General features: G+C 41.3%; 1 protein-coding gene across 4 annotated transcripts in view; it reads right to left on the reverse strand.

Annotated features, from left to right (window-relative positions):
• Nucleotides 1-8039: 8039 nt before the first annotated feature.
• Nucleotides 8040-15454, reverse strand: part of LSR (lipolysis stimulated lipoprotein receptor) — a 295848-nt gene continuing 288433 nt past the window's right edge. For all 4 annotated transcript variants that reach the window (XM_085606478.1, XM_085606479.1, XM_085606476.1 and 1 more), the window contains one exon: nucleotides 8040-11140. In XM_085606478.1, coding sequence (XP_085462604.1) covers nucleotides 11105-11140 — 36 coding nt within the window. In that variant the 3' untranslated portion in view covers nucleotides 8040-11104. The remainder of the gene's footprint in view (nucleotides 11141-15454) is intronic.

A 15454-nucleotide genomic window follows, 5' to 3' on the forward strand; every position in this document is an offset into this window, starting at 1 on the left:
TAACTCTTTCACTTTCTATCAGTCCGCATTTCATATACAAATTTAATTACATATCCAATTACGTCTTTATTTCATATAATCTAATACCAATGAGAATGGTTAATATCTGTAAAAACATAATTCACAGATTGTTCCCCATGCACTGCTCTTCGATTTCGATGCAATGGCTCATCTTTAACCACCACTATCCTGAGCAATTGTATCACTCCGACAGCAAATGCGGACACGGATAGTCACAATGCCACCTTTTGTTATTATTTACAAGTACGTTTTGTATTTTTGATATTCCCTTTCGTATCGCTGCAGAAACTATTAAGTTACAAGCCTTAAATGTTACTAAAATGTATATTTACATACTGAATTCACAGCTTTTTTTAACCTTCAAATTCTTTTTAGTTTTAGCCAGCTAAGTAACATATCTTCAGGAGTGTTTTTCCACATGCATGGTACAAATTATATAGAATTAAAAAGCTGCCTTCTTAAATTATTTAAGGTATCCAGTCTTGTTTTATGACCCTGAACATGAGTACTACACAGAATATCAAGTGTTCATGCTCAACACAGCCCATGTCCTCCTGATGACCCAATAATTATGAAAGGGTTGAAGCTATGTTGACACCAGAGAAAATAAAATCAGGAGCAGGCCTGGACGTAGTTCGCGGAGTTTGCTACGCGGAACTTCCCAAAGTTACAAAAAAACGCCTCGAAGCTCCGCGAGTGGCAGAGTGCAGTGCGAACTGCAGTTTGTGCTGGTATTCCTGCAGCTCAGGTGGAAATTCTACCCGAGCAGCAGCTCACGCTCCCAAACTTCTAGTTCGCGATCTCGAACTTACCGTTCGCTAGCAGGTAAAACTCTGCAGCACCTCGTGAAGCGGAGTTTTCTGCACTCTGCGAGCTCCGCGGTGTGCAGGAAACTTCACGCACGGAGCGAAGTTCTAATCAGGAGATGTTTTTGTTCAAATTAGACTTGCCTGCTGCATATAATTTATTTGGTGACAATATAAATGTCTTGTACCACACTATTCTTTTGCCCTGCGTTGTGGTGTATTTTCACTGCATTAATAACCATAACTGGCAAATTCCAGAGGTTTTATGCATTAAAGTTAAACCCTTAAATTGCTTACTATCATTTTTTCACTGATTTTGTAAATGTTTTATTTCATTTCCAATGGCCACGACCTGAGTCCAACCCCTGCTGCAGACGATCAAAGACCATGCAGCAGTGAGGGGTTGGTTCCCTGTAGCTCTTTGGGCTCAGGGTTTGCTCATGGGAAATTAAGTACATAATAAAAAAAAAAGCAAAGACATTCACAAAACAAAAAAGTTTAAAAGTGATGTATGGTCCGGCTTAAATGAGTAAAAGCACTGAAATTTGCCAGTTATAGATACTAATGCAGAAAGCACATGTTGAAAAACTTGTGGTGGCTTCAATGCTCAACCAACAATTTGCCAACAGCACAGAAAAACAGAGCAATCAAGAAACCCACATGGGGGCCAGCAAAAGTCATGACTTCTATATTGTGAATTGAAAACCAGAACTGGCAAATTTGCGTGGTTTTACACATTTGATTCAGAACAATATCTCAGCCTACTTTTTGGATTGGAGATATATTTTAAAACATACACTATAGTTAGACCTTACCATGGCCGCCCTCCTGTAACTTCTCCAGTGTACACAATGAGAAGACATTGAATGCGGGTTTGATTATAGCAGTAACCACCAAGAGTGTTATTTTGTAGATTGAAATTAGTACTCATTCCTAGTTTTGTCACAGAATCCAAAACTCGTTTATGCTGTGGAAGATTCCACCATGTCCATCCATGCTTATATGAGCACTACACTCTTAACTCCAGATTGAGGATCCTTTAGATGTTTGGCGACAATTCCCTACTCAAACATAATTAAGCCTTGAAAAAGTTGCATATAGACAAAACACGTCAGCTGCCAGCTTGCATATATGAAGTGTGACCACTTGGGACAAGGTTGTACTGAGAATGAAGTTTCATTGAAGGTTGTTTCTTTACTGGAAGGAACGATTGATTAGTCAAGGCACTAGACTTGATTGTGGCATCCTACCCTGGGAGTACCTTTGGAATGTCACTTGAGGGTACCATAGGCCATTTTCTTTGATGTATCTACAAACGAGACAAAATGCCTTGACGGCACAGTAGCTATCGATAGCCAGTGTAATTTGTGGAGCACCGGTGTCATGCGCTCACTTTGGAGAAGGCTGAGTTATAGCGTTGGTGAGCTGTTTGGGATCCTTAGTAATATTTTTGATAGGAAGCAGGGGGCACCCAGGTACAGGATAAATGGGCAATTAACCTGCAATATTATGAGGTTAAGAAGCTCATGCAGCTTCTGATAGCACTGTTATACAAAGGGTCAAAGAAAGGTTTGAGTCCATGATCACTTCCAAGGTGTTTTTAAAAAAAAATGTTTTACTTCCTTTCTGGCTGTTATTGTAACCCACAGTTTTTGGGCCATGTTGATGTAGGCTTGCCTTTGTACCATTGTCCACAACATGACCTTTGTTTTTTGATGTGGAGTTTAAGATGGCTTATGATAAAAGTCTAGATGCATTAGTTTTCCAATTTTATGATAATCACCATGTCATGTGAACAGCTGTAACATGTGAAGTTGAATGAGCTAATTGGGTCAAGTAAGGCAGATGATGAACAGGATTGGAAAAACAACTGAGTCCTACGGAACACGGGGTGCGTAGGGACTAGGTAAACAGTGACTCTTAACAGGCTTGGTCTGATTTTGAAATGGGAAGAGATTCATTTTAGCACATTTCTTCATATGCTAAGTTTTTCTAATCTTATAAAAAAGTTTCTAATGATGGACAGTATCAAAGTCCAATAACAGGTTCAAAAGCAGTGCCACTCAATTTTTTTTTGCCACTGTCGTGGTCAGGTCGTCACAGATGCCTATCAATGATGACTTTGCTTGTCGGCCTGGGCAGAACACAGATTGTTGGTCAGAGAACGGATTATTTTCCTCATAAGAGTTGGATATCTTGGACAGGACCACTTTTTCTACCAACTTTTCCAGAAGGGAGATGCTGGAAATGTGTTGTTTTTCCTGCGGAGTGGTATAATGGAGGACTAGGTAATGATTTGGAACACTTCTTGCCACGGAAAGAGCACATATAGTCGGGAGAATGCTTTTGAACATTTCTACCAGTGCAGGATCTGCTAGAGATCTGATTAACTATTTCAGTGTCAGCTGCTTGAAAGAGATTAGCAGATGCTATTTGTTCTTGTCTTTAGTCCTACGGATCAATTTTTGTATTTTGGCTGTGCATTTTCTAGTTTCTTTATTTTGAAGATACCCATTTTGGAGAAGGTTTGTAATTGCTGTAACAGCTGGGTTGCTGAATTTTGCAATATTCCTTTCAAATAATTTTAAGGAGCATTCTGCATTGAATATTCATGTTAGAGGCGTGTTCTATTCTCAATTTTGATCACTGATTTGTATGCGCTCGTGGCTTGTAGAATTGCATTGTTTTTACAATGTGTCAAACTCCATTTATGTTGCAATGCACCATATTTGGATTTCAATTTTGCATTCATCCACAGGATACTTTGCCCATTGTTGATTCAGATGTAGGTCTCCAGCAGTATTTCTTATGTCCAAGTGCTTCTAATGCCAATTCTGAACTTGGCCACTTCTATTAGGTGACTGATAAGTTCTTGATGAAGTAACAGTCCTATGTTGCAAGGCTTAGTTTTGTACATTGCATGTAGCGGTTATTGTTATGGGTCATCTCAAATAATGTATTTTTAGCTGTTAGTTTGATGTTGAAAGAGATGTGATGGCCTCTCCAGATTATTGTGGAGTTTCTTAACATGGGATATCCTATAGATGGGGAGGATTAAGTACATAGTGCACCCTGCTGCATGTGATAGACCCATTATAAACTGATGGAAACAGTGCCACGAGGTATGATGCAATGGTGTGAAGACTTAGGGGCCTCCAACTGACTCAATCCAGGTGGTTTACCACTGTTATCTCAAGGTCAGTGTTCTAAAGCACAAACACACCCCCTTCAGCACTCGACTTGCACTAAAGCTACGGCAGAGCAGTCCAAGACGCCCTCAAGGAGGTGCAAACTGGAGCCTCAGAACTAAGTAACGGACATAAGAATCACTGTCCAGATAGCAATATACCTTTGAAAGGGAAAGTAAATATGACCCACAAAGAGATATACAACGGAAAAGCACAATGAGAAGCAATACACAGTTGGCAAAAATAGTATACCAAAAAAACAATCATAGCAACAGTAAGAACAGTAATTTAAAATCCTTCCTAAAAAAAGGCCATGCAGATAACCCGTTTTTTATTTTTAACCATTATTGAAGGCCAGGCCTTTTGGCTTAGACACATTTTTCAGCACATCGTCAAGCAAATATTTAATCAAAAACGGATATTATACCAGAAATGAATGATTAATCGAAATAAATATTCAACTAAGAAAGAACATTCCATCTCGAACACACATTTCAAAATAAAAACATTTCCATAGTTAATCCTGGTTGCCTAGAAACCCTTGTGACAATCAAATTTTGAGGATGCGTACCTGAGGACATTACCAAAAATTAAACACTGCAACTGGTTCTTAAGCAGGTGTCTCACTTTTCTGGGCTACCTGTACTTTCCCCCCTGGGTGACATATGGCTGCAAAATATTTCTTCCAGCACCAAGGGCAATGGGGGGCACCCTTTACACTCCTTGTAGCAGCTGCCCAAGTCTTCCTATGTAGGTGTCCCTGTCCCTTGCCTGTCTAATAGGCACATTTTTAAGAGGCTTCTAAGGCATGCTAAATTTGCTCTCTTATGCTACTGTCCTGGACTTCAAAGAATCATGACATGTGTGTCTGCTCACTCAGGTACCGGAGACCACAGTCAGTGCTACCACACCTGGCACCATCTCCTTTACAGAAAAAGCTGGAGATAGGGCTGGCGGCTCCCTCTTACAAAGGGGGATAACTGAAAAGTAGCAGTGCTGGAGATCTCCTAATGGGACCAAAGGCCTCAAAGCCTCAACCAAGGGAGGTATTTCTGCTTTCACATGAGATATTTTAATGCCACTAGCGCTCCACCCATCTTAGGCATGGCACTAACACTGCTAAGGTGCTGCACACGGGCAACAGCTTCTGTGCAGGATACCTCAAGCCACAGTGCCAGATGTGCATGGGGTTTGCAGCCTTTTGCTCCAGGTGGTGGGACCTAATCATTAATTATGCCCTCCAAAAGTCTCTTGAATCCCAGAAGGGCCTGATACTTTCTTTGTCCTTCCTAAACATCTGGGCTCTCCCTTGGTTGATAGCATCCTCCTGTAGAGCACTCAAGCAGCAGCACTCCTTTTCCAGACTGAGTTGGCATTTTCCTTCAAGGCAGATGCAGCTTTCTACAGAAGGGTTCGTTCCAAAGTCTCTTGCACATCTTCTTACCATCAGGCAACTGAGCCAATGACTCTACAAGGCTGCTTTTTCCTCTCAGGGATGCAGTGCAGAAATACCCTTTCTCCTTTCTTCCTTTTTCTCTAGGAAGAATACAGCATTCACAGCATTGGTCTAGCTCAGGTTGTCCCCACCTGGAAGGAAGCCTGTTATCCGAGATCATGGCTCTGGCACTCAAGTAATTCCCACTCAACTTGCTGGGTGAATCTAGTGATTGGCCATGAAAAGACAGGCACACTAACTTGGCTTTCAACACAGTATTTATCAGAGCTTTGCAGAAAACAATGTGTACTCAACTGGTCCACATCTGGGACAGTTTTAAGCAGTTCCTGACATTGTGTATCCCTCTCTGACTGGTCAAGTCACAATACTGCTCTTCTAGTTACAGAAGGAAGGAGGGCTCAGAATTTCCTGTCAGAAAAAAGGCACAAAAGAGGGAGAGGTTTCCTCACCTAAATCTGTCGCTGTTAGGATGGCCATATCAATCAGAGTCATTATGGACACGTTCTCCAGCGGTGGCAAATGTGGAGTGGTTAGGATAAGAACAGAAACAGAAAGGAATATCAGATTAGAGTAAGATAGTCCTGGAAATATGGCCAACATGTGTGCCTCTTGTGAATCTGTCATTTCTTACTGGCAAGTGATATAGTTGCATTAGTAATTAGACAATATAATAATATTGTAGTTGATGAGTTATTGTTTAGTTGCTGGCTTTATTTCTCGGTTATTTCATTTACATTACATGCACTTCCCTGGTTCAGTGGAAGCACATCTTCCAGGTTATTTCAGTGTTTCCTATTTGTTGCTTTTCTGTTATATGAAGTTAAGTATTCTGTGTACTCCTGGGTTGTACACCAATTTTGAAAGCGGTCGGCGTGTAAATCCAGGAGCGATTTATTGAAACACAGTTTAAGTTGTTTGAAAAATAAATAATGGGTTAGAGAATACCTCAAGCCAACAAAATCTCTGTGCTGAATCCAGGAACATTCATCTCAACCCAGCTGAATGAGTCTGATGTAAACCCAGGAGCAACAATCTCCTTGTCGTCATAAAATAGTTTCTAGTATTCCAGTAGTCTCTAGTAGTCCAGAAGGGACAACACCAACATAATTGTCCGGCAATGTAAACACAGTTGGGGAAAGTTAATCCAAGCCTGCCTGCTTGACCGGTTGGGGTATGAGCCCAGGAGCGACAATCCCCGCCCAATTTAGGTTTTCAAAGCTGTAATACACAGAGCAAAGTCAACCCAAGTCTATCTGGCTGGCTGTGGTCAGAACCCAAGAGTGATTATAGTAGCACTTTAGTTTTTCTTTGAGGTAATGATCCCTGGAGCAACTAGCCCAACCAAACTGCGACGCACACACTAGAGCAACGATCTGAGGCTCAGTCTAGTTTTCAGTGAGGTAGACCCAGGAGCAGAATTAACCCAGATCAATCCGATTGTGGGCTGGGCTGTACCCCAGAAAAACTGTCTAAGCCAGTTCATGTATCTATGAGGTAGACCTTGTGCTGAATTAACAAACTCACTTGGGGGTTGAGCTGGCGTTAGACAGACCGGGTTTGTGGTCCTTTGTCCTTTCAAGGCCCAAAAAGGGGATGATATCCTTAATTTGTCTGCCATGGGTGGCGCCTGGGTTGGATGTCTAGTGTATCATGACTATGCACTACTCTACAGGATCATAATAGAAGGCCACATGACACTGTGGCTAAGTGAGGGTCTCCTGAATCATAGTGATTTCAGAGTAGTAAGTCCAGCAGGAGACTGGAGTCAGTAAGAAATGGAAATACCTATGCTTTGGAGGATAATCACAAGGCCTAGAAGCACGTTATTTACTTTGATTTTTCCAAATAACTCAATTGCAAACCTCTGTCATTTTATCTCGCAAGCATCACCAATTTTCACCAGTCTCAAAGAAATTGAGCTGCAATCACTTTTAGATTTTTAAACCTATCTTTGAAAATATAAAATCACATTGATTTAATTTCACTACGGGGACCCCTGAAAAATGCCACTGAAAATATAATTAGAATATGTAAATAATGTAGAAGTATTTGTTGATCTGTAGCTGAAATGTTCTGAATATACGTCACATTGTTTTGCAAGCAGGCGCATCAAAAAAGAGAACAACTGAAAGTAGGCCCATAGGTTTGCATGAATTATTATGAGAGCTCCCTCACAACGAATTCTCAAGTCAACACTGCATGTAGCCCAGTTCTTAATATGAGCTGGTGGTTGCGGCCCACCTGCACTGATTTCTGGGGTCCAGCACTTATTTTTCCTTAACAGATTGATACAGAAAAACAACAAAAGGAGGAAGAAAAGTATGGGAAAACAGTCCCAAAGGGAGAAAGCAGCGATGAAAAAGATCCTGCAAGAGTTAAAGAGGCAAGGTGGTTGAAAAAACAGTGGAATCATGACTAAGTAACCTTGGTATTCGGCACCATGACCTTCGATAGTGCAAGTGAGCAAATCTTTAGGCACCTGCAATTATTCTTTCACAAATTAAGCAGGGATGTAGAACATGGCAAGCACTACAAGCAAACATGAATTATGTCAGACGGCACATGAAATACTGACAGTAGGACAAAAGTATTTATTTTACAAAAACAAGAAATTGAGTGACACGGATTGTATTGTTTTAAATCCAAAGGCATTTAAGAAAAAAAGTAGATACAAAAAGATTTCAGTTTTAAAATCCATCCACTAATGTAAAAATACAAATATTTAGCTTAAGTTGCACATTACTTGGTTAAAAAAAATTGAAATTCTAGTTCATTAGATTCATATTTGAATTCAACAGAGATAAGAATTATAAAAAACAAGATAATATTTCCACTGTTTTCATTTAAAAAGCACATGAAAAATATTATATTACTACATTCATTTCAGTAACGTAAAAGTGCACAATGACACTTGATAAAAAACAGGAAATGGAGTTAACCCCAACTATTACACTCAAATTCGTACTGGAATTATGAGAATTGGGAATGGTAGTTGCAGATTCATGCTACGTGTGTGTATTAACAGCAAGTTTGCTCTATGTCAATTTTTTTCACCACCTGCACATTAATGTTCTATAAAGACAACACGTACTAGGGGCACACTAGTCTGCACATTTATTTAGTAAAGTAGACAACTGTACAATACAAACCTCAGAAAATCGCGTGATTGAAGATTTCATTTTTTTTGTTTTTGCTTTTTAGTGTAAATATGCATTATCCCTGACTATTAAGGCCGCTGGTTCCCTACACCTCCATTTGAAAGGCCAACAACAAAAAACTCCCAAACTCATAAAATGAATAATATTACAGTAAAAGTAGCTTTTAACAATAATACACAAAAGGGAATATGGATCAAAAGCTTTTCTTCTGCATTTGCCCTAATGGTAAAAAAAAAAAAAAAAAAACTACAGTATACACGAGTTTAAAATATATGTAACAATTTTTTTGCACTAGCTTGAATAATAGTTACACAGTTGTGCAGAAGCCGTCAAAGTGCGCTATAAAGATGATGCAAGACAAAAGATGCCGGGTTTGACAACCATCCTTATTCTTCTGGCGCCTTCAGAATTTACTCTCAAAATGAAGCTTCTTTGCATTTCAGTAACTCTTAATTTAAGAAAGTACAAACTATACCAAAAGAAAAACTTGAAGACGAACTAATTAACTGGGTGTCTAATTTAAAACAGTAAGAAGCCCAGGGTACACACCTTTCACTAAAAGATGCCCTCAGGCCTCGTTTGGGACAAATGCTAAACTCGCATCTCTTACCGTCTTATCGTGCTTTGTATCATCTCCGACAAGGCTTTAACGTTGAAGAAATACATATTTCAGATTGTCTAAACCAGACAGGATGCATGCTGATATCTTAGCATTTTGCATTATTAGATGTGATTTGCTTTTTGCAACACTACAAGTAAATAAATCATTAAAAAAACCTAAAGCTAAAAATCTCCATTAAATAAAACATAGCCAGCTGTTCCAGCGCACAGTACATTTCAGTAGTTAAAAATATCCATCACAAACATTACATTTGAAGGCTCAAAAGATGTTTTTCATGTTCTTGTGCAAGACATCCCCCCACAACTATTCAAAGATGGTAGAGGATAACAGTAACATGGAAGTGGCACACTGTAGTGATCAAGGATGCGCTGGGGGAAAAAAAACTCAATTTTAAGGAAATTTAAATTTTCGCACCAAAACATGCTCCCAAATTTATGAATTCAGCAAAGGCACCAAAGGCCGAAGATGGAGGAAACAAGGATATGGTGACAACCATAAGAGACAAATCGGTTAAGGCATACGATACCACAACTAATGTAAATTGAGCATCACTTTTACTATCTCCATAACTGATTACTGTCATCCTGAATACAGTTCTCAACACTGCGTCCATAAAAACTACAGGATGCTTATTTGAGAAAAACTAGTGGCATACAAGGCTAAAATAGGTGGTAACAAGTGGCATTCTTCTTGTTCCCTACTGAAGTCAGTCCTCTTTTCTATGGAGGCTGTTGAATTCACATGAAATGCATGATAAAATGAAATAAAGCCAATCAGCTAATGTTTTTATAGATGCAATCTTTGTAATACAAAATTACAATCAGCTCCTGAGAATTCAACACATTCCTCTCAAGATTGAAATAAACTCCAACAAGTCACTATATACAGCACTTAGAAGGTTACAACTGGCTATCCACACAGAATTATTGTGAATTAGCAGGAATAATCCATCCTGTGAAAATAAAGGTTGGCTGGTCTTTAAAGGTATGTTGGACTGATAGCACTTTACTAGTATTAGTGGGCCCTAAATCCCTAAATATAGTTTATTCTTGTCAACATTCTTTTGTAAAGCAATAGGAAACCAAGAACAACAGTGATCAGTTTGCATTGAAAAGCTTAGGATGCCACAACTTGATTAAGAATCATGCAAACGTTTTCAAAACACCATCTACTGCTGATTAACTGAAATCTGGGCAAACCTTCCTAAGCAGAGAATTAACAGAACGTAATTATTATAATATACAAATAGTGAATAACTTATCATTTGAGCTTGCTTCATTGTTCCAAACACATTAACTTCTATACAGACGCAAAAGACTTAAAAGGTAATTGCGATGGTAGATGTTGCCACCTGGTATAGAGAACGAGGAAAAATATGCTCACGTAATAGGAATGGATAAAGAGAAGATATTCCACAGTTTATGGTTCAAGGCCACACCTAGGAAGACCAGCTTGGGTTTTATTTCACAGCGATTAAATGAGTTGGAACCCATATATGTGTTTATATCCGTCAGATTATTTCAACTTTATGATGCCGTTTGTTAGTAGAAGCAGTGTTGCCATCAGAATCAAGAGTGCACAACAAATAGTCCATCTTGTGACGTTAATGCATCAGATAAAATACGATATAGACGTTTACTGTTCACAGCAACACCACTTGGAGAAAGAATCTACTTTTGTGTTTTTCATGGATGTTACATTTGCCTTGCCCTCCGTGAAGCAAATGTTTGTTCTTTATTTCACTTTGGAGAGGTAGCTTACTTCTTACCCAAGGCATTTTACATGTTTGAAAAAAGGGCAATTGTGAATAGCAGAAGAGAAAAGAGATATCAAACCAGCTTTCTTGATGAAATTCACACCACCAGGCTGTCTCTGCTCAATGGATTACTCTGTTAAAGAGAGAAAATACTTTGTAACAATGCTTGTACATTTTTTAGGCTTAGCAAATGTTTTACATTAATTAAGAAAGTATCGACTCCACTTCAGCAAAACTGCCCTGGATAATGTACAGGTACAAAAGTTCCTATTCACAAGTTGGTAGATATGTAATAAGGCAATCTCACAGGCAGTTGGTGTGTAAGGAAAATGCTGCTTACCAGTATGCATCTGTTCTTGGCATGTAGAGCTGCAGATCCACACACAAAGCATAGATCGCCATCTGGTGTTGGGCCCGGATGTTTGCACTTGTTTTTGTCTTGGAAAAATCTTTGAAAGTCACGAGATAGACGCCTCCGCCTTTGGATGATAGTGCGCACGGTCATCGGCTCCATCTTCAGATTGTTTTTCGCCAGCAGGGACATGATGGAGTTTTGTGAGAAACAGATACGATGCCCATGTATGCTGTATCTAAATAAGAGAATACTGGAACAGATAAAGGTAGCCGGGGAGGTGAGTGGGCGTGTGTGGGTCTGCAGCTCTACATGCCAACAGATGCATACTGGTAAGTAGCATTTTCCGTTCGAAGCATATGAGTTGCAGATCACACTCTATGCATAGATTGTATAGCAGGACCCCCTCCTTAGCGGCGACCACCAGTATCTGTTGCAGTAGTTTGAAATAATGTTTTCAGTACAGCCTGGCCCACACTAGCTTGCGGTCTTGTTTGCACATCTACACAATAGTGCTTTGTGAATGTGTGCGGAGTAGACCATGTAGCTGCTTTGCATATGTCATGTAAGGGAATGCTCCCTAAAAATGCCATTGAAGCCTCTATCTTTCGGGTAGAGTGGGCTTTAGGGGGAACTGATAATGTAGGTTTTGCTTTGTGATAGCAAATCTGTATGCATTTGACAATCCACCTTGCTATGCCAGATTTTGATATGGGGTTGCCTTTATGTGGTGGTGAGAAGGATACGAAAAGTTGTTTTGTCTTGCGAAAAGGTTTTGTTCTCTCAATGTAATAAAGCAGTGCTCTTTTGACATCTAGAGTGTGAAGAGCCCTTTCTGCGACAGTTTGTGGTGGCGAGAACAATACTGGCAACTCTACAGACTGATTGAGGTGGAAGGGAGAAATAACTCTAGGGAGGAATTTAGGATTAGTTCGGAGAACAACCTTATTATGTTGTATTTGTAAGAAAGGTTCCTGAACGGTCAGTGCTTGGAGGTCACCAACTCTTCCAAGAGAAGTGATGGCCACTAACAAAGCAACCTTCCATGTTAAAAACTGTAGCTCACATTTATGTAGAGGTTCAAACGGAGGACCCATTAGTCTTGTGAGAACTATGTTTAAATTCCACACAGGTGCGGGTGGTACTCTGGGAGGAATTATTCTTTTGAGGCCTTCCATAAATGCTTTGATGGCAGGTACTCTGAAAAGTGATGTTACCTATTTTGTAAATAGGCCGCTATGGCAGCGAGGTGCAACGTAATAGATGTATATGCCAAGTTACACCTTTGGAGATGTAGTAGGTAACCTATGATGTGTTGGATAGACACATCTAGGGGATTGATGGTGTTATGACAATATATAACAAATCTTTTCCACTTGGCTGCATAGCAGGCTCTAGTGGTGGGATGTCTAGCCTCTTCAATAACGTTCATACAGTCTGGGGGAAGGTTAAGGTAACCGAATTCTAAGACTTCAGGAGCCAGATCGCAAGGTTGAGCTGAGCTGGGTCCGGGTGTCTGATCTCTCCACGGTTCTGGGTTAAGAGGCGTAGGGAGAGGTAGAGTTTTTGGTGCAGAAACACCGAGTTCCAGTAATGTGGTGTACCACGGTTGTCTGGCCCAAGTTGGAGCAACTAGAATGAGAGTCAGTGCGTGTTGCTGGAGTGAGGGGGAGAGGCGGAAAAGCGTACGCAAATCTGCCTGACCAATTCATCCATATCGCATTGCCTTTGGACAATCGGTGTGGAAATCTGGTGGCGAAGCTTGGGCATTTGGTGTTTGTGTGTGGCGAAGAGGTCTATCTCTGGCTGCCCCCACAACTGGGTAAAGGGTTGAAGAACTCGTGGATGAAGTTCCCACTTGTGAATCTGTTGCATTTGACGACTTAACAGATCGGCTATGTTGTTTTGGACTCCGGGAACATGTTGGGCTAGGAGAAAAATGTTTTGCGGTATAGCCCATCTCCATATGCTTTGTGCTAGTCGAGAGAGCTGTAGAGAATGTGTCCCGCCTTGTTTTTGTATGTCATACATGGCTATCATGTTGTCCAAGCGGACTAGGACAGCCTTGCCTGATATTTGTTTCTGGAATGCCTTTAGGGCTAGGAATATGGATAGTAACTCCAGGTGGTTGGTGTGGAGTAATTTCTGTTGAGGAGTCAACCTGCCCTGTATGGTGTGATGTAAAAGATGAGCTCTCCAGCCGGAGAGCAATGCGTCCGCTGTCAGGACAATCTGTGTAACTTGCACTAGAACGGTCGCCCTTTGGAAAGGCTTTTGGTGTTCCACCACTGCCTAGAGCGAGGAGTGTGACCTTTTACCAACACCAGATCTGTTAACTGACCTTGAGCCTGGTTCCATTGGCGTGCTAGGCAGTCTTGGATAGGACACATCTGGAGTCTTGCTTGAGGCACTATGAATATGCAAGAGGCCATCATCCCTATGAGTTGCATGAACACTCAAGCTGAAAGTGTGTGTTGTGGCTGAAATCTGGTTACGAGGGATTGCATGCTTGCTGTCCTGGTTGGACTGGGATATGCAAGCGCTTTTGAGTTGTCTATTGTAGCACCTAGGTACTGTTGTATGTGGGACGGTTGAAGATGAGACTTTGGGTGATTTACTGTAAACCCCAAGTCATGGAGTAGTTGAATCGTGGCGTGAGTGTGGTGTACACACTGACTGTATGAGCTGGCCTTTATGAGCCAGTCGTCCAAATATGGGAAGACGTGAATGTGCTGTCTTATGAGATGAGCTGCCACTACCGCCAGGTACTTGGTGAATACCCGGGGTGCTGTTTTGACTCCGAAAGGGAGTACTTTGAATTGGAAGTGTTGACCGTCCAGTACGAACCTGAGATATTTCCTGTGAGATGTGTGAATAGGAATATGGAAGTACGCGTCCTTGAGATCTAGAGTGGCAAGGAAGTCACCTTGTGAAAGAAGAGGAAGGACCTGCTGAAGTGTGACCATGTGAAAATGGTCTGAGTGTATGTAGAGGTTTAGGGATCTGAGGTCGAGAATAGGTCTCAGAGCCGTCCTTTTTGGGTATGAGAAAATACAGAGAGTAAACTCCTGTGTTTTGTTGGTGCAGGGGAACTGGTTCTATTGCACTCTTTTATAGAAGGGAGATGACTTTCTGCTTGAGCAGTGATAAATGTGCTAAAGACATTGGGCGCTGTTTGGGTGGTATGTTTGGTGGGGTAGAGGTGAGTTCTAGACATTAACCCGATAGAATGATTTGTCTCACCCAGCTGTCTGTGGTGATGTTGGTCCAAACAGGCAGGAACTGTTGTAATCTTCCCCGACTGAAGTGGAATGGGCTGGGGGAACGGTGGGAAGTCATTGGGTAGGGGTGGAGGCAGAGCGGGTGTGGTTGGTCTTGCCTCTACCTTTGTTATTGTTTCCTCTAGCCTCCTCTCTGGTAACCTCTGGTAAATGTAGACTGGGTGGGAGTCTTATAAGAGGTGGAGGGTTTGTCAGAGGAGTAGCCTCTGGAGGTGCCCTTGTAAGAGGAACGACGAAAGGAACGTCTGGGAGCTTGCGATTGCAAGGCTCCCATCGATTTAGCTGTGTCCGTATCCTTCTTCATCTTTTCAAGGGATGAATCTACTTTAGGGCCAAATAGGTGTTCCTGATCAAATGGTCGGCTCAAGATAGAACTTTGTACTTCAGGTTTAAAACCTGAAATGCGTAGCCAGGCATGTCTACGCAGGAGAACACTTGTGTTGACAGCTCTGGAGGCGGTATCTGCCACATCCAGCGCGCAACGAATGGAGGTGTTGGTGATGAGTTTCCCCTCCTGTATAAGGTGCTTGGCCTTGTCCTTCTATTTGTCCGAGAGGTGTTGCAATAGGGTTTCTAGCTGGTCGTAATGTGCCCTATCGTACCTGGCTAACAGTGCTTGAGTTGTTGGCGATACGCCATATGTTAGCTGCCTGTGAAGCGGTTCTTTTGCCAGAGGCGTCCAAGAGTTTGGACACTTTATCGGGCGGTGGAGCGTCCCTTGATGTCTGAGAGTTGGCCCTCTTTCTAGCATTGGAGACTACAAGGGAGTCTAGTGGTACGGGGCCTTTAATGTAAGCTGGGTCTGCCTTGTAGT

Source organism: Triturus cristatus, chromosome 1_2, assembly GCF_964204655.1.
Source record: "Triturus cristatus chromosome 1_2, aTriCri1.1, whole genome shotgun sequence".
In the NCBI taxonomy this organism is placed as follows: Eukaryota; Metazoa; Chordata; class Amphibia; order Caudata; family Salamandridae; genus Triturus; species Triturus cristatus.